Source organism: Oreochromis niloticus, linkage group LG12, assembly GCF_001858045.2.
Source record: "Oreochromis niloticus isolate F11D_XX linkage group LG12, O_niloticus_UMD_NMBU, whole genome shotgun sequence".
NCBI classification, from domain to species: Eukaryota; Metazoa; Chordata; class Actinopteri; order Cichliformes; family Cichlidae; genus Oreochromis; species Oreochromis niloticus.
The window spans coordinates 10522077-10549587 of NC_031977.2; the positions used below are offsets into that span (position 1 = coordinate 10522077).

Sequence of the window (27511 nt, forward strand, 5' to 3'; positions counted from 1 at the left end):
TTATGTGGCTCTGCAGCTCAAGCTCAATTTAGGCTTAGGGTGAAGGGTCTTTCAATTTCTTTTTTATTTTCTGGCCTTCATCTGAAGAAATCTTACCAAGTGTAATAATCTTACAGGTCTTGCAGACAAACTGATTTCTTTTCTAGTCTTAACTCTTCGAATCAAGTGTTTATTTCCACAGTATACAAGGCTGTAAAAACAAAAGAGGATGTGTGCTGAAATAAGATGTAAGAAGTCACAAGATTTCAAAGTACTTACAACGATTTAATGAAAGGAAAAGATGAATTTGTGTATAAAAACAAAACACTTTATTACAATTGGGCTGAAAAATCCAATGAAAACACAACTACTTTACAAGTACAAATGTCCGCTGTTGATATTTACATGTTTTTTTTTCCTTTCACATCAATAAAAAAAGGAGAATTTATGAGGAAACAAAACACTAAAGTACATGTTTACAGTGTATTTGCTGAAATAATAATAAAAAAAATGACTAAAGGAACGTGCATTATTCTCCATTCAGTATCTATAGACAACAAGAGAATCGGACATAAAACAAGACTATTTATGAATACACTTACTCTAATAGAGAGCTCATTTCCCAATGCAAAAAAAACCAACCAAACAAACAAAAATCACCCATAATCCTCAGCCTCATACATCTGTTGAGTCATATAACCACTGTGCAGAAGGCATGACTGCTGTGGCTGTCATACGGTGGGATTATGTGGTAGGTGTGGGGGAAATTTTGAGAAACGCTCTACAACAAACAAATGAAGAGCAGAATGTTATTGATCAAGTGAGAGATAGTTATGGATCCCAGCAGAATTATGGGCAGAAGCATCATGATTGATCTTCCAGAATGATTTAGATACAAGCACTGAAATTATGTTGAACACAAGATTAGAGAGGTTGGAGTAAAGTAAAGGTTTGTTGTTGTTGCAGGATCCACAAGAAAGCACAACCCTTGTCGTTGTACTGCGGGAAAACGCTTGGTACATACAGTCTCATTAGTGTGTATCTCCTAACTGCTCCCCCCACTGGGCTTGGCAGGGGTTTTGGCTCTGATGCCCCCCTGGCGAGCCTGACCCTTGGAGGCCTGCTGTGACTGAGCGGACTGCTGCACCGGGGACTCGGCAGTAGTGGTTGCAGCGGGCTGCTGGGCTGGGCTGTGTGGAGGTGGTGTCTGGATCTGGGGTGAGGCGGCTGTGGTCACCACCTGTTGCTGGATGATCTTCTGCTGGACCACCTGGGCTGTCGCCGTTCCAGCAGGAATCATCTGCACCTGAGCGGTAGCTGACGTGGCAGCCTGGGTCAGAGTCACAGTCTGAGGCTGAGCCTGGATCTGAAGAGAAACAACACAAACTGAGCATTTCCATCCTGTCTCAAAGATTTCATATGAGCCTTTCTCCTGCATGTCAAAGCAAACAGAATGCTAACAAAATCGGTGATGAATCAAAATCAGAAATGAAAATGAACTGTCAAAGGTTCAGTGTGACCGAGACAGCAAAACAAAGTAACCCCACAGAAATCTCATCTGATATTTTACTTTCCACACTCTGGGCAGCTGCACCAAATTGTGCATAACTTCACATCAATGATGAATTAAAACACAGCACAGTTCTGTAAGCATGATGGATGATAGCATGACCCCTTTCACAAAGACAGGAGCACATCTATTTGTTGCTAAACGTGAATCCTCTCTTCACACGATCCAAACAGTCACCCTTGGTTTTAGCTGAAAGCTGTAGTCTATAATTGGTTCTAAATACAAGCCTCAAAGGACAAAACATGCCCATCTTTCAAACTTTTAATGCTCCCTCCTCCTCTGAGCTCTTAACTGTGTGCAACAAATGAACAGCCTGTTTATTGCTGTAAACATAGGAAACTAGATTCTTGCTTGAGTGACAGTGTGAAAAAACAAAACAGAACAAAAAACCCTTTCAAACAATATTAACAATTTATTAACGTCAAACTGGCCTCGAGCTGGAATTCTGGCACAGTGCTGGAGAATTTTAAGCCCTTTAATTAGTGTCCAAATCCTTGAGTTATGGCCAAAGATGTTTTGCAAGGTCCCACCTTGACATCTTACATTCATACTTTATCAGTTCATTCACATGTAAGATAACAATTATGCCAGATGTAATAAAATAGATTATTTATGTTCGTGAGAGGGTAAATGGGATGGACAACTTGAAAACACAAAACATTCAGTTGCAGCTGTCACCAGTGAGGACATAATACCAGATCAAATATAAGCATTTTGTCAATGGTAGCACACCTGAAAGCCTGCAGTGATGGTTACTCCAATGTCTGTAGAATCAATCAAGTAAAAAGCCTAAAACTCTTACCTGAGGAGAAGACACAAGTTGTTGAATATTGGCCACAGTTGGTTGCTGCTGCACTATTTGCGGGATCTTAGGCAGCTGCTACAAGCAGTAAACAAGAAAATGTTAACACACACACACACAAACTCGCCATTTCACTGAAACTATTCTGTTGTATGGGTTGCCACTGATGATGCACCTGGATTTGCTGTGCTCCAGCTGCTTTTTGGCCCTGGGGGAGCGATGTAGCGAAGAACTGGGTCTTGATTCCCGATTGGAGTTGGGTGGTGGTATAGGTCAACTTTTGCTGTGGCTGCTGACCTTGCTGGGCGGTCTGCACTGTCACCTGCTGTGTGCCAATCTAAGGGAAATGAAAATACATTAAATACTGTGATTGGCGCTATCGAATACAGTAATATTACTAGTGAACTATTACTTCCCGATACTCTCAATAAACACAAATCTCTATATGCAAACAAAGACATTACCTTTTGCTGTACAGTGGCCTGTCCTGGCTGTGGCTGCCCTGCCTTCTGCTGGGGTGCAGCTGCCACCTGAACTGTCTGCTGCTGCTGTTTCTTCATCTGAATCAGCTGCTGGACCTGCATCTGTGGGAAGGGTCCGACTGTTGACAGAGCGGAGAAAGTGCGTCAGATTAAAAGACATATTTAGAAGATTGTGATGATGAGAACATACATTTTGCTACCATAAAAGGGTTTCCAATCCAAATGATGCAGATATAATCAGCAGCAAATACTGTTGCATCTTGTTATGTATGCAATTCAAGAATTTCAACACACCTGTTTTCTGGGGCTGACTGATAGCCACACTAATGCCTGCTACAGTCACTGGCATCACTCCGGCTGATGAGACCACAGCTGGCATAGAAACTACAGGAGGCTTGGTCAGAGTCACCTGAGCCGTCTGTCCTGCCTGGGCCTGAATCCCGCTCTGATTGGGTACTCGAGCAGTCTGTGGGGTGAAAAAAAGAAGAGTAAGAAAGGTGGCACAAGCTCAATCACTAACATAAGCAGAGGACAGTGTTTCTGAGGATCCACCAGTGAATTGTAATAGTCTCTCTCATTAATGTTATACCTTTTTGATCTGTGTTGATAATATATACTGAAAATAGCATTTATCTTGTTGTGGACATGCACAACTGCATCAATATCTAATCACTATTTCCCTAATCTTACCAATCTGCCCATCGGCAGGTTGGTGGCCAGCACAGCTCCGGGTCTTTGTGTTGTCACAGCTGCTAGCTGAGGATTAGCTTGTACAGTCTGTGCAGCTGGCACCTGTGCGGCCTGCTGGGCCCCTGTAGCCTGCTGGCCCTGAGTTGCTGTTGCCTGTTGCTGCAACTTTTGCTTGTGCACCTTAAAAAAAAGAAAAAAAGTCACCAGATATTTCCATGCAAGTTAACTTAGAGGTCATACAGATAAGTTACACACATTGACACAATAGTGCACTGCATTTTTTAGTGGGTAAAGCTGAAATATTGTCATCTGTGTAACCATAACCACATGTCCACCTTATCCAAGAGATGAAATGACTTTTTCTATAAGCGACTGTTACTGTTGCATTTGGGGTAGTTATTCTGTAAAGGTGGTAGTGGCCTACCTGGGCTTTGCTAACAGCTTTCATCTGAGGGGATGTAGCCTGTGGCAGATGCTGTCTGAGCACATGGAGCTGGGCTGCGCTGATTGGCTTTCCTTGAGACAGCACAGTCGATGCATGAAAAAGGACAGAGGACAGGTCAGGGCTGTAAAACAAAATGTGCACCTGAAGAAAGCCAATGATAAGCTCATTACCTGTGACCTGAGTGACCAGTGAGCGCACTGGGCTCACAGTGGTAGAAACGACTGCAGATGCTGTCACTGGGGTAACCGCTCTAACAGCCTGACCTGTAGCTATGGCAACCACCTCAGCCGGGCCAGCAGCTGTAACAGGCCTCTGTTGTGCATGGACCACCTGTGCTCCAGCTGTACCTGCAGGCTACATTAATCAAAATAACAGCAACAGTATGAATAAAGGTTTTGATGCTTGTGAAGATCTTTCTCTGCACTGAGTTTGCTGCTTTATTCCAATCCAAATACTATTTATATCATTGTACGTTAATAGTGCCAGGTCACCAGTGGCAAGAAAGCATGACTCACAGACAGCGTTCCTGACATGACCGAAGACGCCAGGCGTTTGTTGGGCTGGAAAGGGCTTTGAGGAACTCCAGCTATCGTGTTGACAATCACATTCCCTCCAACAGTGGCTAGAAGAAACAAAGTGAAAGGAATTAACTACTGGGACAGAAGCTGCACTGTAATCTAAACCATACGTGTGTGTGTACGTACCAGCCTGAATGGTAGTGCCCACAGTGGCATTTTTTATGCCCCCAGCCTGTGAAACATGAGAAGCATGTTTAAAGCTTTCATTAGCTTGTTTTGAACCTGACTATGTAAAAACAAGTAGCTCAACTACTGAGTCTCACCAGTACGGCATTAGGCACAGCAGGAGCGCCGGCAACTGCTGCAGCCTGAGGGACCTGGGCCTGGCCAGAAGCAGGAGCCTGGGCTTGGCCAGGTGCGGCCTGAGTCTGGGGGGCTCCAGCCTGCTGCTGGGCCAACTGCTGAGCCTTCTGTTGCTCTGCAAGTGCCTGCAAACACACACATCCACAAACAATGCATGGAGGCAACACAAAAGCAAATATATTTGTAAAGATGAACAAAAACCAGACTGAAGATGATGCATGGACGTCTGTTTTTAGTAGTTCACTCTTGTTTTTTTCAATTTTTATACTATTAAAACATTTGAAGTGATCACTGATTTATATCTAGATAATAGCATAATTGCTTTTAAATCCAACAGCTACAGCGTGCACACTACTACCTTTGTGCATCGCATGCATGAAAACTGTCCTGACAGGTGGAAACTAACATTAACCAGATTTCTCTCAACACCTAAAGAATTATTCACAGACATTTGCTGTAATAAGTCTTACATTCTCCTAGCATGGCATAGCACCTGGATAAATAAAAACACAAGCGGCGGCACACTGCTGATAAGCACCTTTTTCTCTTTGGCAATCCTTTCAGCCCGTTGAGATGCCACCTGGATGGGAGGTAGCGGCTTGTCGTAGCTGATCCCACTGAAGATGAGAAAAAATAAAACCTTACACTTCTTTGTTTGCTTAACGAGTTTAGGTTTTGATTCCCAGTGATTACAAACTTAAGTCGCACCTTTCTGCCAAGACAGACGCATGCTTGGGGTTCTTCTGAAATGGATTCATGCCGAGTCTGTAAGCAGTATAGATGAATACATTTAAATGGAAATATCTTATCTGAACATAATGTAGTGCAGTTTTTTATTTTATTTTGTAAATGTAGTTTTTTTCCATATTCTCAGTACTTACAGTGGTTTGATTGGTGGGCTTCTCTTGCTGGCAATGATCTTCATGAGTTCAAAGCGGCTGTTGTAGAGCTGGATGTGAGTGGCATTGTCATCCTGTGTGTAGATCTGACAGGTCCTCAGAGGACGGCTGTTCTTAGACTAAACGTGGACACACAAAAAGAATAAAAATGAGGCCCAGAATTCAAGAAGAAATAACAGCTGAACGCAAAGACCAAGCAAGACAGAGTACCTTGTATATACTCTTGGTTTTCTTTTTGGGGTTTGCCTCATACACCAACTTAAAAAAAAAAAAGAAAAGGAAAAAAGAGTGATTGTTGAGAAAAACAAGCAAAATGTGTGCAAGACAGTAAAGTACAGTGACCCTGTTTTCATTACCTTGCCCTCTTCCCTGGGAATAATGACGTTCTCGTAGCGATTGCGGCACTGTTTGGGTGAGCGGTAGATGCGGCTGCAGGAGTTCACCACATCACTCACCAGATCCCAGTTAGGAGTGTGCGCAGGAGACACGATTGTCAGGTTGAGCGGCAACTCCAACAGCTGCTTCACAGCCTAACGGACACACAGCAAAGATAACTTGTTAACTGAAATGCAACACAGGATGTATTAACGATGCTTAAACCATCATGGCGGCAGGAGTAAATAAAGCCAGTACCTGAAGCAGGGCCCAGTCTTCACTGATGAGCCACTCTGGATTGTCCTGCCCTGCCTCCATAGCAGGTTTAGCCAGCGAGGGGAGGGGCTTGGCAAAGGGTGCCTGCTGCTTGAGGGAGAAATTCTTTTTCTGGTCTTTAACCTCGCGGCGAACTTTGAGCATACTGGCTTTTTCAAAAAGCGAACGTGGAGGAATGACCGTCTCCCCGTGGCCCTTCTTCTTCTTTCTGGCTGCTGCTGAAGAAACACACTCAAGTTAGAGGAGAAAACCAAACAAATTTGCAATGATACTTTTGCATTTTGTTCATTCTTCTGGTCTTTAACCCAAGATTTACAACAACTTCTCTAAAAGGAGAGATATTTTTCTTACCTGAGGGATCCATTTTCAGTCTCTTATGCTCCTTGCGAATGTAGACAGGAGGCAACTTGGACTCTGGCATGGGTGTGGTGTCATACATCAGCATCATTACAGAATCAATGTAGATGTCGTTGTCATCCTGTGGTGGTGTGGGTGGAGTCCAAAGCTATGGTGGAAAAATCACACGTCAAAAACCGTCCAAAGGCAAAATAGGATTTCATGTTGTGGCTCAATACAAATACATCGAACGAGGAAGAGATACAGGCGTCTACATCATTCAAGAATCTGTGTAAACATTTACAGATGAGGTCACATTTGGCATCTTACCGGCATAATTTCTGTGTGGCCATCCTCCACATCAAACACATACTCCTGTTGAAGTACAGAGAAAATGTTCAGGTCAACTACAGCACAATAATCCACGCACCACTTCTTGCTTGATTAGCAGAGATCAAACTGTCCCACCCACCATGTTGTAGGCATCCTCTCTGGTGTAGGTGAAGAGATCTTCATCTCCCTCCATCATGTGCTGCTGCTGCTCCTCCTCCTTCAACCTTTGCAACTGCTGCAGCTCCCAGCTTCTCTTTGAACACTCCAACTTCTCCTGAGGAACAAAACAACAAAAATAAAAAACCTGTTCGTGAACAGATTCCCACATTTTCGCTGCAATAAATCTGTAAAGATGTGCCTTAAATCTTACCCTTAGAGCTTTTTCATCATCGCTGACGTGGAGGTACTCCAAATAATGCAGGGCATATCTTTCAATAGGTGTAAGCTGTTTCAATGACAAGTAAATGAAAAAACAAAACAAACCAGCGTTTAATATTATGGCAATTTATTTTTGCTTGAACCAGTTTTCAAGCTGCATATATAAATTAAAAAAATAAGCAAACCCACCTGTTCCATGACTGCATTAAGCTCCTCTATCTGAGCAGGCTCTTCTTTAGCGTGGATTTCTGACTCCTGGTCCCGTTCTGTTGACTCCTGGTCTGGCAACTTGTCCTCCTGCTTTTGCTGCTCTTCATCCTCTGTCAGGGCATCCAAGTTTATGCTTTGGAGAGCCTGGATGTATGGTCTAGCTACTCTGGGAGAGATGGCCTCAGAGGCTGAAGGCTCCTGGTGAAGGACGACAAACTCCTCCACCTTCTCTCCCGAGCCTGCCTCCACTTCAAACAAATCCTGGATTGTCCGCTACACAAACACAATATCAGGCCAGTTATTTCATGTCTTGGGTAGAACTAAATAATGCGGGATCTAAACTTTTTTCCATATATTTATAGTTTGAATATTTGTAGAAGCTTCAGTGAGTTTATCTTACTTGAGTGAGGAAAGCCAAGGTGTAGTCAGTACCCTGAGCAGCCACCTCTCTTATCAGGTCCTTGGTACCATTCTTCAGGAGCTTCTCCTCAATAGAATTCCCACTCTCCAACCTTGGGACATGCAAAAGGAAATAAAAGCGCAAGTCGAGTCCTTCAGTAAAGACTTGATAAAACAGATAAAACTGTTTTATCTGGGGGCAGAATAAGGAGCACAAAAATATGAAACAAAATCAGAATGCCCTGTTTTTATAATATCACCTGTATATGTGAATATCCTTGGAACGCCCTATTTTGTCACACCACTCCTGGGTGCGTGCGTCCATGCTGGGATTGAGGTCTGTGTCGTAGAAGATGATGGTGTCTGCGTCAAACACAGTCCCAACTGCAGAACAGCAGCGGTTGGTGAGGATGCTGCAGAACACCTGCCTGTTCCTGTTGAACTTCTTCATATTTTCCTGCAGGCACAAAACACATGAACAGAGTTGGAGAAGAAGTTGACGGCGCAGTTTAGTTTTAATTATTGTATACTAATAATTGTATTGATGCATTTGCTTTGCCATGTAAATAAACAAACTATCCTTTCTAATATGAAACAGATGTTTTAGATATTTTTATTTTCATTGTTTATTTTTGAGACTGCTGTTGTCAGTTAGTTGCCTGCATCTTTAGATTATTTGTAACTGGAAACAAATTAACTCAAAGATGAACTAATAAAAAAAGACAGATAAGGGGGAAAAATAGTTTAATTCACATGAAAATATTTAAAATGACAAGACCCTCTGTCAACATTCATTTCTTTAAACTTGATTTCAGCAAAAATGTTTATAAGGAACAAATTAAATGTGGTATGATTTTACCTGTCTTTCATCACAACTGAAGCTCTCATCAATGCGCACGTAAGTGAGCTGCCTGTAATCTAGGAAGGCCTCCAGGATGTCTAGCATCTTCAACATCTGTGTAAAGATGAGGACACGGCGACTCTCTGACTTCAGCTTCTGCAGCAGGATAGCAAGAGCTTCCAGTTTACCTTTGGGAAAGAAAATGATCATGTTATTATCCAAGGCAGATCCAAGGCAAAACATGAGATGAGTCACTCAGCCTGTGTAAGCAGGTTTTTGTCCTTACCTGGAACCTTTTTTCTGTGATGTTTTTAGTAAGAACACCGTACAGAGCTTTAAAAGAATAGGTTTGACAGTTCAAGCTTCCTGTGGCTTGTGTGTCACTGATGGCTGACAGTCATCACAAGTCGAGTCCTGGGTCACTGACACCTAGTTATATGGCTCTGGTACCTCTTTTTACAATCAAATGTGTTAATGCCCCATGTTTAGTATTCTAGGTATCCATTCTTTTGTTCTCAGGTTTATCACTGAAGTTACTGGATTTCTTGTTTGTCTACTCTTGAGATATTTTACTTCTGGTCAACATCAATAACTCAGGTCACACAGTAATGCGTTTGTAGGTGCAGAGATGTGATTGGAGGGTGAGGAACAGAAAGACAGAATACATTTCTCTTAATTGTCATGTTGGTTTCTCAGCTTTTGTATGTTTTTGTGGTTATATATCAAACTTCTGGCCCCAATTACATTTTCCCCTCAATGAAGCAATCCACAGACTGAAGAGAAACAACAGGGAAGTGAACATACAGTCAATGAAAGACGGAGAGAGAGCTGAAGGTTTCATCTTTTTCTGATTTTAAATGATAATGGTGAAAGTCACAATTATTGAATATAAATAACTATTGCTTTGTTTTTTGTTTATTTGTAAAATTTAGCACTTTTGTTTTGTTGAATACTAATAACTTGTGAAGTCTTGTAAAAACTAGCATCAGTTCTTGAGTTAAGGCTAAAACAAGGTGCTTCTTCACCTTTGATGAACAAAATCAGAGGTCAAAGTGGTTTGTTTTAGCCAGGCGTAATGGTGTGTTACATGGACTAACCTGAGTCCATTTGCATTAACTGCAAGTCAGGACAACAGAAGAGATGTCTGGATGCTAAGTGGATGTCTGCACTGTGAGGGACAGAGGCCTCCTGAAGCTGACGGCGATGGGACTTCTGCTCAAGTCTGTAGGGAACTGGGGGATTGGCTGCATACAGGTGAGGAGCTGAAGCCACAGCTGGAGGCACCACGCACACCAGTCTAAAAGGTAGCACATATAATTAGATATTTGGATTAAAAGAGGAAAAATTCAAAACTGATTTGGAATACAACAATGAAATCTTAGCTGGTCATTTCTTTTACCTTTGTAGCTATAATACAATTTCAGAAAATATTAGGACACACTGTAAAATATTCATGGAATGGATTTATAACAACACGAGCAGCACAGAACAAACAAATCTCAAGTACCTTTTGACAAGGCTGCTGGCAGCCTCCAGGCGGTCCTCCACAGAGAGCAGAGAGGACTTCAGTGCAGAGGTAGTAGCCACGCAGGTTCTCTGGGCTCTGATACAGCTCTCTCTGCCCACCCAGCTCCAGCCTCCAGCAGTCAGGGCAGAGTGACCGGGCTCTGAGCCTAAAGTGCATGCCTGTAGCAGGTCTGACCCATACAACACTCTGCGGCTGCAGCGCTGCTCATTTGCTTCGAAGAGACGGCTCAATCGCGCCTTCATCAGTTGAGTCTTTTCTTCAGACGACTCCTGAGTATCACAGTGACAGATGGTACATACAATCAGAACTGCTATTCTTGTAATGTGACTAGACTAAAATTATTTGATGAAACACAAAACTGAAATTATAAACAGGATTTTTCTGCAAAGTGATGTGCTGACCTGAGAGCTAGCGTGAGTTGCAGGAGGCGGCTTGATGGGGGCTGACGTGGCATTTGCGGTCGTACTCACCGCTTAAAAAGAAACACAGTGTCAACAGAAGGAAAAGAGGACAAGAGGTGCAATTATATGCCCAATCTGGCAGATTATGTCACACAACTGTCAGAATTATCATGACAGATGTAATTATAATGGCAGCTGTTTTCAAAATAACTGATTAAGAGGCAGAGACAATAGTGCAGAATCTTCACTGTTTCCAAGTCACCTTGCTGAGCTGTTGACACTGCAGGATGAGGTGTGCCAGGAGTAGCTGAGGCACTGGAGGCAGGAACAGCTTGAGGCATTGTCTGCATTACCATGGATGCCTGGGGCCTAATAATCTGCTGCCCTGGAGCTGACACAATCTGCAGGATGTTGCCTGAATGCATGAGACATTAAGCAGCCAATTAAATGACGCTTACTCAGAAAATAACACAGGCATGAAATGTGAAAATCTAAAATTAAAAGAACTGTCATGGTATTGAAGGATTTTAATGACGGAAATAAACAGGAATAAAAGCGAATTAAAGCAAAAGGCTAATAAACATAAATTTCAATATAGTTGTATTCAAGACATATTAAATTGCTAACTGACTTTCTTTGACACCTAGTTGAGTCTGACAGGTCGAGGCATAGGTCTGACACCAGAACCAGACCAAGGACGTTGTAAATATATGGTAAGAGTTTTACACATAGAAACATGCAGAATTTTATAATAATGTCTTAAAATTGACAAAAACTTTTTGCTGACTATAAATAAAAGCAACAGAATTACATGGATGAGTCGGTAGGACACAAAACAAGGAATGAAGAAAAATATGTGGAGAGGAAAGAAAGTGTGACGATGGGATATACATTACCAAGTGTACCTTGGAGCTGCAAGGGCTGTCCAGTGGTGAGCTGACGGAGCTGACTTGGGGACAAAGTGAACTTGTTGCCCTGAAACTGCAGAGTAACAGGGGTCTCCGGCTGGGAGATTCGATTCTGACTGCCTGCTATGTTAGCCAGCTGGGCAATCTTCACCACATCTCCACCTTTAATAGAAAAAACAAAAACTTTAACACAGAGAGCACTAAAAAGTATTTTTATGGTTCCAAAGCAATATACTGAGTTAGTTAAAGGGTGAAAAAAAAGAAAAGACATGCAGAACCAGGGTGGATTAATCAGTGGAACGAGCACAGCTCCTCTCTGCAACAGAAGGGGAAGAAAATGCCTAAGGACAGTCCTCAGGTGAGACAGGGAGCCTGAAACTCAAAAGTGACAAATTAAGAGGAGGGGTGAGGGAGGGACACACAAGGTGTCTTAGGGTTAGGGTTACACTGGGCCACCATGTGTCTTCAGAACAGTTTTGTTGAACTTGATATTGAATATCTGCTCATGAATGGAACAGCATTCGCCAAAAATGAGATTTCATTATCTGATGATGGTGATGGAGAGTGCTCTCAAAAGCCATAGCACATCCGTTTGATGTTGTTAAACTGCAAGACTGGATTACTAAAGCCTCTTTTCCTTTACTATTACTAGTACCTACTCGAAGCAACTCAGCACGGTTCGCCACGGTTTTCAGGGTTTTTCATTAGGTCCAAGTACCTGGGACCAGGTACGTTTTTATTACCTGCTTGTCCAGGGTTCCAAGCGATCCAAGCAGGTACTAAAATGTGACATCGTCAGACTGAATGCGATCGACTGGCTGGTCAGTAGTGTCACTCGACGAGTAATGAGAGAGTTTGTTCACGAAAATCAAAACTGCCATTTTTGAAACCCGGCAATGGGGGAAATGGCTACAAACAACAAAGCCCTGGTCCCCGAGTCTGACGAAAAGCCACAGACTGAGCGGCAGGCATATTCTTGCCTCAATGTCCACCTTTGTTGTAGCGTTTGTGTTGCATGTTACTTACGTCGCGGGATGCTCTGACACACACACCAGGCACATTAGGAGGTACTAAACTGTAAACCAGTCAATCCGAGTAGAGTCGATCCGAGTCAATCCAAGGAGGTACTAATGGAAAAGGGGCTTAAAAGCATGTCTTAGATACTCAGCTGCATGTATATATTTTCTCTGCCAATTTTAACAAATTCTAAGAAGAGATAAATGGATTTACAGCCCCCAGCTCAGCCTCTTCTTTGTTGTTGTGTTTGGATGTTTGTCTACCCCAAACACACAAAGTACTACAAATTCAAAGTAGATTCACTGAGAATGAAACCCTCTGTAATCTGACCAGTATAACCAGTACAGTCTGCTGTCTTGACCATCAAGCAGCTCCAATGATGCCCTTGTGATTAAGGGCCTCGTTTGCTATGGTGTTGATGGGGGGCATGAATCCGTAAGTCAAGTTTATCCAACATCTGCACACATCATTAGGATTTTTACACATTCTAGGCTAAAATCATACCTAAACAATTTACTTGAAAATAACCAAATTCAAATGGTTTCAGAAAACTCTGAAAAGTTTTCTGAAACCATTTAAAACTTATACAAATAAGTTAGTTTTATTAAATTTTTCTTTTTTTCTTTTTTTTTTATAAATTCAAATACTGCAGTTTGTCAGTTCATGACTGTGGGGCCATTTTCACATGCTTAGTATTCATGCTGAAGCTCAGACTAAAATAATAACAATAAAAAAGACAGCAAAAACAGAAACAAAGCTTTGGAAGTTCTTCCTGCAGCTGGGCTGATGCAAGAGACAAAAGAATATTAGTAAGTGGGAGAAAAAAATATTATAAGGAAGTGCGAGGATATAACATAAGTTAAATAGTGCAGTGGTGTACATTCATAGTGTACATGCAGGTTTTAAGAAAGAAACTGGGGAATGCTGTGGCTGTGGAGATGCTGCTGATATGGCTGCAGATCTAAATTTAGAGGACTCCCCCCCCCACCCACCCACCCCACCACAATCAATACAAGATATTTAACCAGAATTCCTGAGTGAACACATATCAGCAGTGCCTCAAGTAAAGGCTTCAGTGAAGAGCAGCCAGTACTGTAGTGCCAGAGGTGGAGGGAAAATGCTGAGACAGAGGGGGAGGGCAGGCCACTTACTAGGCAACCGTGCCTGGGCCTGGGACGTAAGAACCAGCCTCTGGGATACTAAGCTGGGCTGGATGGCATGGCTGGGGGCTAAAGTCGACCTGGGGACCTGTGTTAATCCAGGCTGGCTATTGGGAGCAACAGATCCCACAACTGTGCCCGCTAAGCTCTGGCCTAAGGCCACAGGGGCAGCCCCCAACACATGCTGTCCAATGCCACTATTCCCAGAGGAGGCTACAGTGGAGGCTGCAGTGCTGTTGCTGCTGCTGACAGGAGTTGTAGCCTGGGCTCTCTGAGCTGCTGCTCCAACCACTGTGAAATACAAGGCAATGGGGTATGGGACTCCATGTTAGGGGGTAACCCAATATTTAGTCAAATCAGTGTGATCAAACAGTTTCTCCATAACTTCATTCAGCAGTGGTGAGCCAACTCAGCAACGATTATTAGGGCTGTTACTGATGTCAATGATAATAACTGCAAACACTTTTACTTAAAATATGTGCATTGGTCCCAACTACTCAGTACGGGAAGAATGGATACACTTGGGTATGTCCAGTGATACAGAAGGCAGAAATGGGAACAGTCGGGCATAACTTCCATCTGCAACTATTTGACACTTCACAAGCTCTTGTCAGGGTTTGCACTGAAAGATGGAAGATGGTGTGCAATGTTAATGAATGTTGTTAAACATATGTATTTGCACTCTTTATGTATTTGCAATTATACATATGGTGTACTTCTCTTAATGGACATTTTTATTTATCTAATATTTTATTTTTGGCAGTGTTGTTGACAGTATGACAGTATCTAAGGTAATTAGTTATTAAATTAGAAATTATAGTTAAAATAGAGAAACCTGAATGTGAACCTGAAATTTGTTTTTTTAATATGAATGAAAAATATGTCAATGTATCATTGCATCTGTTCATTGGTCTGAAACAACTGAAAAACTGTGAATTTTGTGTACCACTATGGTAAAAGCTGGTATGATGGGAAATGTGTGTGTTTAAACTGTCAGCTCAATCTGTGAAAGTGTATTCAGTAACAGCCAAGGCTGCAATGTTTGACTTTTGCCTCCATCTCTTTATTGGACTCGTCTACCATTACTGTCATTGTATCCTCTGTTAAAATATAATGACTTTTCCTTAATCCGCAGTCGTCACTGAGGACAGAAACCAGTAGTGAGTGTTATATTCAGCCTTGCCATAAAGGTTGTGCTGCTATCAGGGGAAAACAATATTGCCAACCCACCACTGCTGCATGGAAGTATAAATTTAAATATATGAAACCTTAAAGTAAAACTTTTCAGTCAAAGTATACCAAACCTCTCCAAAAAAGTTGAACAACAAGCATCTGACTTTTTCAAATAGCAGCACTGTGCATAAAATATGTGCAGGCAGTACAGTTCTTAATGAGCTTCAAACTCTAATGTATGCCTCTAAGGCTACCTATTAATAGTTGTTAAGCAGTACATTAGGCTCACTTGTATTCCAAATCATGCAAAATAACACTGCACACATCACAAGCTTAAAACTAGTTAAGACACATTATGTACAGGTGAAGAAAAAACAAAAAAACAATATGAGAGGTGAAAGGTACTATTTAAGTCTGAACTGGACACCACCAGGAATCCTTTAGATAATTTGAGAATGTAATTTCCTGTCTTATACTGGATAGGGCCCCTGAAATGATCTTACCAGGAGCAGTGGCTGCAGTCGATGAAGTGGTGACTGGGGACTTGCCCCTGGTCTGGCCTGCCTGACTGGTGGTGGAAGGAGAGGTGCCAGTAGCAGGAGAGCTCGTTGGAGGACGCTGACCTGCTGCATTTGCAAAGGCGGCAAGGCGGCCCTCTGGTTTTGTGCCATACTGCACTGGCTGGAACAATCTAATCAGAGAAAAACAGGATTTGAATATTCCATAATACTGAGGTTACATTTTATTTTAAAACTTCTTAAGATCTTCACATAGAATGAAATGTTCTATCTGGACATTTGAAGATTATGTTGCAGACCTCATGGGTTTTATTGGACATGGTTTGGGCCTTGGTGGTGGATCTGGATTGTTGTAGATCTCTTCTATGAGCTGCTGAGTGACCTTTAGTTTGGGTACTGCCTCTTCAGTCTGATACCGGGTCAGTCTGTTCTCATTATTGATCAGATCAAATATGGACAGGTTGGCAATCTATGGAGATAATAAATTAGGAATAGATAAAACATTAGTGGAACAGTGTAGAGTCTCTTTAAGATTACTCATTATGCAAATTTATCACGGATTGACTTTCTATTATGGTACTTACTGACTGATCTTGTTACCATTAACAACGTTAATTACACTACTAAAACACTTACCTTACTCGAATCAGTCTGAATTGCTCCCAGCACTAGTGATGGCACGTTATATTCGAGAGAGGAGAAGAAATAGGAGCTACTGGTCACTCTGGGTACCACCAGCTCAGGATGGTTACAAACTCTTTGTAACTGCATCAAAACCTGCAGCACGCTGACAAAATGACCTGTTTTCAGTGCCTCCTGAGCTCTAGGGGAAACACAGCCACATAGAAGAAATGATTATAGAAGACTGACAACATATGTGCAAAACATGTGTCCCTTGACAGTTTTCTCCAAAGAACAGACACAATAAAAGGTATTTCCAATTATAAAGTATCTTTTCTGACAAGAAAGATCAGGTCAAAATAAATATGATGTCTCGTGGACGCATAATACACAGTAATAGAAATGAAAAGAACTATGGAATTACAGTTCACGATGTACTTTTAATATTTTTCCAAAACTTTATTATACCATAAACTGGGCTGTGTGTCAAAAGAAACTGTGAGAGAGGAGTAAATATTTTACCCTGGTTGAGTGAGGATATCCTCATAAAGGCTCTTCTGCCTGTTTGACAGTCGGCATTTTAGGATGTGCTCATACTTCTTGGGAAGCTGTTTCTCCACATCCCTTTTTGAGCGCCTCAGGATGAAAGGTTGAATCATCTACAGTTAAGAGTAACAGGGTTTTCATATTTAATTTAAAGGAAAACACCACAGTAACACAGATTTATAGAAGAGTGCTGGTGGTATACCCACCCTGTGTAGGCGGATGACCAGCTTGTGGCAGTAGTCCTGGTTCTGGTCTGTGCCCGCCTTAACAGGAAAATCAGAGTAAGGCCTGGTGATTCCTGGCAAAAGGAAGTGGATCATGGTCCACAGCTCCTTAAGAGTGTTCTGTAGAGGAGTGTTGATGAGGAGAATCCGTTGCTCACTGGAAAATGCACAGAAATATCTCTGTCATTCATTCAGTCAGCTGAGCAATTTTTTAACGATCCAGTAAAAAATTAGGGCAATTTCATAGAGACAGTCTTAACGTTTCTCACATTGAATTGATCTCATCAGGGAAGCGATTCACCCAAAACAACATGCACATTATTGACTAGAAATAATAACATTATCATATAGCTTACCTTCTGAGAGCAAAAACTGTTTCCCAATGTTTCTCCGTCATGTTTTTGATGAGCTGCACCTCATCCAGGACTAGGTGCCTCCACCTTCTCTTTAGAAAATGACTCTGGTCTTTCATCAGCAGCTTGTAGGATGTAACACATACATGGAAGCTGTTGGCTTCCCCCCACCACTGCAGATCAAAAACACTTTTTCTTCAGTTCACTTCAATTTTATTTATATAGCACTGAATCACAACAACAGTCACCTCAAAGCACTTTTTAATATCATATTAATGATATTATTGTATTTAAATACACAAGAAATTACCCTTCTTTTAGACCGCCGTTCCCTTCTGTTGCCAAGGTACAAGAGGATCTTAAGGCCAGGACACCAACGTTTGAACTCCACCTCCCAACTTAACAACTTGCATGTTCTTACCACAACGAGATGGGGACCCCAGATGCCTGTGGTCAAAAAAGGGTTGTCTTTATCCCAGTCAAAATTTATAAATACAGGAAAAAGGTTCACTATTGTAAAACAAAAAGAACACCAAAAACAAACATACCCTCTTGCCCAGCCAAGTGGGCCATGTAAGCAACTGTCTGTACAGTCTTGCCAAGGCCCGTCTCATCAGCTAAGATGCCATTGAGGTGCTTCTTGTAAAGGTTTACAAGCCAGTCCACACCAATCTGCTGATACTCACGCAGAAACCCATGCAATAGAAAAGGAGCTGGGCTGCGGGTCTAGTAAAAAAATAATGACAATAAAAAAATTAGTTTGAGAAAAACAAAAACATACATGTTCTTTTGTTTAAATGCGTGAGAGTATCTGAATGTGTCTCACAGATGAAGTAGTTCTGAAGCTGCCCTTGGGCAGGATGAGCTCTGTGGCTGCAGCTACTTCGGCTATGTCTTTGCAGGGTTTCCCATCAGAGTCAGAGGAAGCGGCTTTGTCAGCACCGCGGTACTGGTCCACACTCAGAAGGGAGTCAATCAGTACAGCCTCCGGTGGACTGATAGCACATTCTATTTCTAGAAAATAAAAATTAAGTGGAGGTATTTTGGAATCTCATCATTCACAAATGGCCGGAAAAAAAAATAAAAATAAAATAAAATCAACTTATCTGCACAGTTTAACTTTATAATGACAAACTTACCTTCAGTCTCTTCCATTTCATCCTCATCACTGTGAGAACCAGGCTGTGGCCAATCAAAGGTGTCAGCATAAGCACCGGCATATTGCTTCATCAAAGCATCCAGGGGCATCTCAGCTGCAAGACGAACACAAAAAACATTTTATTTAAAAAAAAAAAAAAAAAAATGAAACAAAGATAAATAATCTTTATAGTTGCTGGTTTTAATGAACTAAGTAGCAAAAAACTCAAAAATGTATAATTCTGCACATTAGTAATTTAATCGATTTCAATCATCTATATAACTGCCAATGTATTTTAGCACCATCCTGTGGCCAATCAAGATCCACCATTTATCGTTTCATCCTCTGAAATCAATTCAACTCATGCAGGAGGTGGAAAAATGATGAAAATTCAATACTATTACTATGGAGCTTCAGCAAGAGGCGATGGTTGTCTGTAGAACTGGATGCATAATTTGTGAAAAGTGGAATATTAAATTAATAATCTAATCACATTTCGTATACAATCACCTGACATAACTATCTCTTAGCCTGTATACTACCTAAGCTGTTTCAAAATTTCTGTAACAGTTTATTGCCATGGTGGGTCAAACTTTAAATTCATTGATCGACTCTCTGCACTGTAGTGTGAGGTCAATAAAACAAAACAGTCAGTTGTATTTTAAGAGGTAGGTATGCAGTTGTGGGTGGTTTATTATGTTTTCGAGTTCTTCTAACGAACATTCTTCATTGAGGCACAGCCTGCACATGACGTGTGTGTGGTGTTGTGTCTCAAAGCTCACAGTGGAGTTTATGAAATCATCTAGTCTCCATACAGGCTCGTCCCTTTAAGCACCATTAGATTACACCAAAATCTAATTTAACTGAATAAACACAGCAGTAGCAAGACAGTATCACACTAATAAATTTCTCTTCCTTTATCCTGAATCTGCAAATAGAGCGTAGTTACAGAGAAAGATTAAAGTAAGTACCATCTTTGGCAAGGTCAACCAACTCTGCTTTGTGGTCCGTTTCCCCTTCCATGCCCTCCTGTTCCTCGATGGTGCTCTCTTCATCTGTAACTAAAAGGAAAATCAGTCTTTATAAATCCTTGTTTTTTATTTTCTCTGTTTTTAATCATATATACCTTGATTATTTGACACTTACCGTTTTCATCAACCAAGGACAAACTTGCTTTTCTTTTTCTAACTGAAGTGGTCACCTGCTACAAAATGAAATGTATAATTGTAAAACTCTATCTTAGACACAATATGTGCTTCTATATCATTATTAATTGGTATGCCAGTGCAGTACCTACCTCTTTATCAGCCTTCTCAGCTGCTGACTGACCAGATACTGTAAAGCAAGTAAAGCAAGATTAATACAAAAAGAACTGTCCGAGGTCAGATAACCTGGCATGTGTTAGCCTGGAACAAGGAGCAACATAAAGTAAAAGGTGATGATACAGAGCAAATGTTCTGTCTCTCGTGTTCAGTACCTGCTCGATGGGACGTACCTTTGGCTTTTTGTAAACCAAGTGCTTTGAGCCTCTTCTCATAAATTTCAAACTGGAGTTTGATTTCCACGACCTGATGGGGAAAGGGTTTCATTCAAAACAGATATTTGTCATCTTTATAAGTCCTGAAACTATTATGCATAAGAATAAACAAACAAACCTGTTCAATGTTTGACCAGAAGAATTCCACCTCTCGGGCAATTGTGCTGGCAATGTGACGAAGATGAATTTCCCTTTCTTTCTTTGATCGCTCTTCACTTTTCTTCTGCTCTTGATGATAACGGGCACATGTGCGAACGAGCTGTGGCAGAGACACAGAAGACACGAGTTTGTCTTTCTGAGGGTTTCCTCCTCTTTGTTTTTGTGTCAATTTGTGATTTACCCTTCTTTTCTTCAGTTAATTATTATACGTTTTTCATACCTTCTTAGCAGCAGCTTCCTTCCACCTCCTTTCCTGTGCAAAGTCAGCTGCCATCCACTGCATCTCCTCCAGGAGATAGTCCCAGTGGGACTTTGGACGTGAGGCTTCCACAAGCTTAGGGAGCCTACTGGCAGACCACTGGCCCTCCTTCCTTAGCTCAGATATGCGCTGATGCACTTGACTCTCCTGGCAATCATTTGGTCCATTAGACTTTATATGTTGATAAGATTAAAACTTACTAAATACATTTATGACAATGCACAACAATGGAACATCAAAAAAATTAAAATAATGGACATCAACAGGAAGTGTTAATATGGAATATTACAAACTTGAAAAGAACAAAAAACATGTAATGACGACATTAAAAGGCACCAAATCTTTTCCAGGCAAGGCTTTTAACCACCTGCTGACATCTGTATCCAAACTAAGGTACTCACCAGTTTGGCCTGTTCCACTTGCTTATCTTGAGAACCCTCCTGTGAAGGCTGCACGGCTGTGCTTTGACCAAAGCCGCCTATTTTGACCGCTGATATGCCATTGGTTCCAGTCATTTTTGACTGGGTGCTTGGGTTGACGTTAGAACCAACAGGACGAAGAGGGCTTGCAGTATGTGGGGTTGGAACAGAGTTGGGAGCAGAGAGCGGAGCAGGAGACACAGATGTGATTGATACTGAGTTGGTCATAATCCTCTGAATTGTCTGGTTTGACTCTGTTCCGGGGCGAGCAAGTGCCACAGTCTGTAGAGCAAAGAAAAAACATTGGTAATATAAAGTTTACAGCATCGTCTTTTAGTCATTTGCATGGAGGCTGACCACTTCACACAAACTGACCGCTTGTCCGGACTGCAGAATGGCCTGGGATTGTTGCTGCTGGGGCTGCAACTGGAGATGAAGACCTGACTGCATCTGATGCTGCAGCTGGGCCTGGAGCTGCGTGTGGGGGTTCACTGTGGTCAGGACCGCGGCACCTGTCTGCACCTTCACCTGTGCCTGCAGCTGACCCCCTGGCTGAGTTGGATTCTCTACTAACTGAGCCTGCTGGGAGAGTGCCATGGGCAAGCCTGTCATAGGAGGGGCACCTTGTGGCAACCTGCCAGGCAGCTGAGGAGGCGGAGTGTGCAGGCTGGCTGCATTCTGCACTGGAGGTCCTTTGGATGGGTCGTACTGTTGCTGGTTCTGTTTCTGTCCTGCGATCTGGACTGCTTGAGGAGTAGGCGGCATCCCGCCTGTATACATGGTAACCAAAGTATAGGATAAAAGGGTAGTATAGAAAGTGACACAGAGACAAATGGTAAAAAAATGAGTTGTTAACGTTATTGCCAAATGTGCAGAGTTTTTTTTTTTTTTTTTAAATAAATGCTTTTGTGTTCCTACAATACAGATTAATAGATGTCGTTAAGTGTTCGGCAGCCTTCCCTTAATATTCATTTGAGAGACCCCCTTATAGAAGTTATATATTTTGAGTCTAAAAGGTAAAATATAAAATTTAACTTTTAACTATTAAACATTTGTTTGAGTTTCAGCTATAAGAGCTCCTCAGAACCTTCTCTTAATGAACTACATGTACTGTACTTAACAGTAGTCTACGACTACCTGATGATCAGAGCAGAAACTAATGAAACTCATACAGCAAAATGATTACAGAGGAAATGAAATCAATATGAAAATCTACATGTCTCTCAAATAAAATACTACTTTGATTAATGCAAAACTAAAACATTGCATTTCAAATGTTGAGAGAATGTGGTTAAAAAACATTCAAAATTACTCATGCAAGAAGAAAGGTTTTAGAAAGAAAAAGAAATGTAACAAAGAAACATGAAAAAAAGAATTTCAGAAAACAAAGAGACAGGGAGAAGTAAGGGGAAAGAACTAAAGCAGACACTCACAAAAACACTGTATGTTTGGCATGCATGAAGCAATGTCATTCTAGCCGTAACCAAGGCATCTGGATGCCTCACATAGCGACAAAGCACAGAGGTGAGCAAAAGGACAGACATGGGGTCTTGCAGATAGCAGGCCTGAGCGGAGCTGTGCACACTAAAGCATCACCTGCCTTACCTCCCTGCACGTCACACCACCTTGCCTAGACGCCATCAACACCTGGCCCTGACACACCCACACCACCACAATCGCAAAAACCTGTGCCGTGAACACAACTCCTCCAAATGATTCCCCTCCTACTTAGACTGAGGGAAAGAAGCCAAGTCAGAACAAAATGTCATGAAAAAACATGGAAGGAAATAAACTAAAAGTGGACATGAGATAAATAAAAAGTCTTGAAGACTGATGATTTTGAGTTCCTGTTGATGGCTCACGCAAAGACGGACAATTGAAGAGGGGCGTGTGAGGGAATGACGATGGGAAACCAAAGGGAAGCATGACATGTGGATTCATAAAATGGGAGATCAAGCAAAACCCATTGGAAAGTGAATTCATTCCCACAGGCTTCCCACTTTCTGTGATCCACCGCCAGATAAGATGAAAATCCATCAGCACGGGAAGGTCTTTCCAAATAAAGACGACAAACAGGAACAAACTTCAGAAAAGAAGAGATGGATGACGACAGGTGATCAATAGTTAAAACAAATAAAGAAAATCATAAGACATGGCATCTTCCCATTGAGTGGCTACTCATTCTTCAGACTTGGATTGTCTTCTTCCCCATTTATCCTGACAGAGAGAGCTTAAGCCTGAACTTCCTGAGGACTGCTGAGAAATCCAGCAGATGGAAGATCTGTTTGTTGATGCTGCTTGGAGTTTGTTTGTAGAAGATGAATGTTGTGATTCCCTTTTTAACATCTCCTTAGTATGAGGAAAGGGCATAGGTCCAGCAGCATCGAACAGAACACAGAACGGCCTGGTAGAAGCACTCCTACCTTGCGCAGTTGGCATAAGCTGCTGGAGTGGAACGCCAGGTGATCCTAAAGGAGCTACACCAGGATGCTGGAAAATCAGCCCATGGCGACCAACGTCAATCCGGGGCCTCTTAGCCTGATCTGGGATTTAAAACACACAATACCCTCATAACGCAAAAAAAAGCACTCGGCACACAGCAATGACCTTCTGAAGACCGTACAGGTCACCTCTCCTTCCTCGGTTTAAGACTTCAACACAGAGCGCTAGTAGAGGATGCCAAATATCTAAAAGCAGAAGCAATTAGAGGGAGAAAAGAAAACAAACAGAAAACAAAGCAAACGGGGAGAAAACAAAGCAACATAAAACAGGAGTCTACGATCTTTGCCCTACCTGCCTGCACCATAGCCTGTTGCCTTTTAAATGCATCAATGTCTCCAGGGTTTGTAATTGTGCCAGAAGTAGCTCCTTGATGTCCCTGCAAAAACAGCCTCTCATGAAATTAGTGAGATATTTTCAACAGACTTTAACTAAGTGCATTATAGATGATTTCATTAAAATAAATGTTTAAAATAAGTGCCTCCTCTATCACCTGAAACTGCTGTTGGGTAGAGAAAGCTGCAGAAACATTGGGAGGAAGCTGTGTTGCTATGGCAACTGGTGTCACTGCCTGGCCATCCTTTCCAGTAACAACCTTTACCTGAAAAAAGACACCCAATTGATATAGGCACAAAATTCAATGGAATAACAGGAAAGAAAATACATATTTGATCTCACACCAAGAGCCAGCTGATGTAATACCTCATCATTAATAACCTCAGACTGTTCTTCCTCCTCCTCTTCGTCTTCAAGGTCCAAGTCACTCTGTCTCAAGTAAGTATACAAGGGAACACAAGGCTTCTTCTTAAAAGCTAGATAGTCCATCATGTTCCCTTGGAGGTGCTGCAGGAAAAAAAGTTCAATCAGATATTCTTTGAACACTTCTTTCAGATTCTCCATCTTCTTGGTGTGGTGCTCCAAGCACTGTTTTCTCAGCTGAGCAATCTCTGGTGTAGAAGGAGCAATTTCTTCTAATTTCTTGGCAGCTTGCTTCTTTACAGTGCCCACAGTCATGCTGGTGGGTGCAAGAGAATTGCTGGGGATCCCTTGAGATGGACTGGTGAGGGATGGGCTAGAGGGTGGGATAGAGGAAGGTATACTGAATGACGTGGCTGTGGTTCCTACTCCAGAGACCACACCTTGTTGAGTCTTCTCAAATATCAAAGGGCTTCTAAGTTGTTCTTGAATGGCTGATCTGATCTGGGGAGGTAGGTTTGAGGTGGTGATGTGACCAGGGCTGCCCAGAGTTGAGAGAGTGGTGGCCACTGGACTTTGAGGTGCATGGTGGTGGATGGTGCCGCCAGTCTGTGAATGAGGCTGAGAAAGTCGTCGTTCCCTCACAGACCCTGGCGCTCCTGGAGAGGCCAGCTGTACCTGGCCAGGTGTGGCTGGGGCAATCTGGGCCAGTCCTGTTCCCTCTTGATAAACAAAGTGACCACTGCCTGATGGACTCCCTAAACTGATTTGCCTCACTAACATGCCAGCGTCAACAAAACGCGTTGGACTCTGTCCGTGCACACCCAATGCTGCTGCAGGAGCTGCTGGCCTCGTCACACCTTGCAGAGAGACTGGACTATGCTGGGTAGGACTTTGAGGTTGAATGGGCTGGGGCACAGGTGAGGTGACCTGGATGTAGGAGGGTGGAGTATGCTCAAACCTCCACTGAGGTGTCGTATGCTGGAATCCTGGGGATGCGGGGTTCTGGATGGGAAGTGTGGTTAGGGTTATTTGTTGGTTAGCAGTAACCATCTGTCCCACATTTTGTAATGTTATGTTCATGTTCGGGCCAGCGGCTGGACTACGACTCATGATTATCTGATAATTGGGTGACTGGGGAGCTGAAGGACTGGCAGCGGAGGAAAAAGGGGTCACAGGTGATTGAGGATGGTTAACTGTAGCTTGCTGCTGTGTAGTTGCCATGGTCGGCTGCGACTGCTGCTCCTCTGTTTCTGACCCGCTGACAGACTTGGGTCTCTGAAGAGGTCGTTGCATATTCTGTGATCCACTTCCATGGTGCATTGCGTGATATGGTTACAATGTTTAAACACAATCTGTGAAAAGGACAAAGGTAAAAATGATTTTTATTTATTTTTTACTTTTTTAATGACTATATGTGATGCAGAAATAAAGTTTGCTTGTCATCTGGGAGGAAAATATTTGAAAATGAACCATAACATGTCAACATATCAACAACTTCATGTGAAATGACATAAATCAGGACCAAAGATTGTCTCTGTAATACCCATTTCCTGTGATAAAATGGAGACCCTGGTAGCTAAAACCAAGTAATCTCTTCCAGGGTTGCCTTTTTTCTTTTGTTTCACTGTGTCTAGTTATAAATAATCAGGCTTTTGGCTTCTCCATACACTATTTTTGAACATTTAACAAGCACACACTGAAGTAATGACACAGACAAAAATCAGCCATCAGTAAATCTTATCTCAAATGTCATTAAAGTTTGATATCGTGTGCAAGAAAGACAGGGACTGTTACCTACATACACCCCTTAATTATTCAGGTGGAGGTCTTATCAGAGCATCTTCACCGACGTACAGCTTTTGTTTATTTTTACATCTGTTTGCACCTGCAGGTGAACGCCAGGTACCATATACACATTGTCCTGTGGTAAAAACGATATGGCTTATTTGGTTTGATACTGATTCAGCCAAAGCCAACGATCATTTAAAACAAAGGTGATGTACCTTAACGGTACCGAGGTGTTGACAACGACGCCTTGATAACAGCGCTGCGAAATTTATGAGTTAGTGAAACCCAGTCGTTGCAACACCGTAAGAAGAACATTACATTTACAACCAAGATTTCCAGTCGACAGCCGTAGAGCAGTCGTTTCTTGGTACTGTCTTATATTTACAGCGCTTGTTAACATATTAGCTTCACCCGCCTACAATTTCTCCGGGGCGTAACGTTAGCTTAGGTTAGCTGCGATGAAAAATAATAAATGCAGGTATCGGAACAATCATGTCTAGGTGAATGGTAGATCCAAATATATATTAACAGAGTAATATGGAATGTAAAAATTAACCCGTAACATTTACAATAACACTGTGTATGGCTTTTAAGTTATTACAATAACCCGTGCTACATGACGCGTGCTAGCCGATGCTATTGATTAGCTTGTTTTTGCTAACAGGCCAGCTACCAATGAATAAACACAGTTATTACTTCAGCGGCGTTACTTACAGGGAATGGGGCTTCTGTAGTAGTTTCATAAATCCTAAGTCATATTTACAATAGGTCACGTGCTGCAACAAGGACTATTCTGCGAAAAATAAAATCTTGATATTGTTAGCTGCTATTCACTGTTTTGAAGCTAAGTTAATTTCATTCAGCAACATGGCGACCGCGGTAACCTGCTGTGTAACCCGGATGCCGTTCTGAATTCGAGGAAGCAAAAATATGACGTAATCTAAAATGGTGGATTGCGTGAGTGATTATGATTCTAGATGAAAATGCGGTTGATAAAATCCTTTTAAGGTTTTTAAAAGCAAGCACTGACAGCTTGGTGTTTAAATATAACTCCTCCCCACAAAGGTACTGAATATTAAAGAATGAGGACATCCGATATGGTTTGATAATGGAATTCTGACTTTGAGGTGTTTAATCTTTCATCTGTTTTTATCATGCAGGTAATTTCTTTATAAATTCAAAATATATATTAAACCAAAATAATATACTACAGTTTTGATGCTATACCAGAAAAAAATTCCCTATAATGTTACAAAACTGATGTTCCTCATCTAAGCTTTAATTCTGAAGATTTTATGACAGCTTTATATTGGTAGCCCTGAATATTGAAATAATAATATAATAAGAAGAACGATGCTCTTATAAGAATATTAGCAATTTAATTTTGTTACTATCTGTCTACAAAGTTTTATTTATTTAGTGATACACAGTGAGAGAAAGCACTGAAAACTTATGATAAATATTGTATCAAAAACAAGTTTAAGGAAACCACTGCATAGGATCTACCCAGTGACAAAAGAACTGAAAACATTCAAAATGTATTTGCAGTATAAATGTGACTACTGTGAACTGGAAAATGAAAGCATGTCTCGTCTCCTTTTCCATACATAGAAGGAATATTTTACAAGTCAAGACAATAAGACCTAGGTTTGTTGAATGCATATGATA

At 41.7% G+C, this 27511-nt stretch overlaps 1 protein-coding gene across 8 annotated transcripts; it reads right to left on the reverse strand.

The window, feature by feature from the left end:
• Positions 1-243: 243 nt before the first annotated feature.
• Positions 244-26754, reverse strand: ep400 (E1A binding protein p400). Of its 8 annotated transcripts, none has more exons than XM_025896841.1 (54): positions 26558-26754; positions 24059-25407; positions 23850-23957; positions 23651-23735; positions 23281-23400; positions 21233-21627; positions 20840-21139; positions 20400-20609; positions 20139-20279; positions 19979-20051; positions 19781-19818; positions 19630-19687; positions 19455-19544; positions 18485-18598; positions 18172-18359; positions 17894-18071; positions 17656-17792; positions 17349-17518; positions 16975-17149; positions 16745-16881; positions 16238-16424; positions 15901-16070; positions 15587-15774; positions 13902-14201; positions 11722-11895; positions 11088-11240; positions 10826-10896; positions 10404-10693; positions 9994-10193; positions 8915-9084; positions 8316-8512; positions 8057-8168; positions 7636-7929; positions 7439-7513; positions 7208-7342; positions 7066-7110; positions 6751-6904; positions 6382-6617; positions 6105-6278; positions 5959-6006; positions 5731-5867; positions 5558-5614; positions 5388-5466; positions 4810-4974; positions 4673-4718; positions 4484-4590; positions 4139-4322; positions 3948-4039; positions 3524-3703; positions 3128-3299; positions 2816-2952; positions 2527-2688; positions 2352-2426; positions 244-1345 (listed from the first exon to the last, which is right to left on the reverse strand). In XM_025896841.1, the coding sequence occupies exons 2-54, from the start codon at positions 25373-25375 to the stop codon at positions 1025-1027; spliced, it is 9321 nt and encodes a 3106-aa protein (XP_025752626.1). In that variant the 5' UTR covers positions 25376-25407; positions 26558-26754; the 3' UTR covers positions 244-1024. The 8 variants fall into 8 exon arrangements, with proteins under 8 accessions (XP_025752626.1, XP_025752629.1, XP_025752627.1 ...); XM_025896844.1 differs by having other exon boundaries at positions 2352-2429; positions 20400-20585; positions 26558-26753; XM_025896842.1 differs by having other exon boundaries at positions 2352-2429; positions 19455-19538; positions 26558-26753.
• Between the last annotated feature and the right edge of the window lie 757 nt (positions 26755-27511).

Excerpts from the sequence above, each read along its gene's own strand:
- ep400 (XM_025896839.1), bottom strand. The coding sequence starts at position 25,375 with ATGCACCATGGAAGTGGATCACAGAATATGCAACGACCTCTTCAGAGA. Across the intron at positions 23,736-23,849 it reads CTACCCAACAGCAGTTTCAG|GGACATCAAGGAGCTACTTC; the intron begins GTGATAGAGGAG and ends CTGTTTTTGCAG. Across the intron at positions 18,072-18,171 it reads GCTTCAGAACTACTTCATCT|ACCCGCAGCCCAGCTCCTTT; the intron begins GTGAGACACATT and ends TTTTTTTACTAG.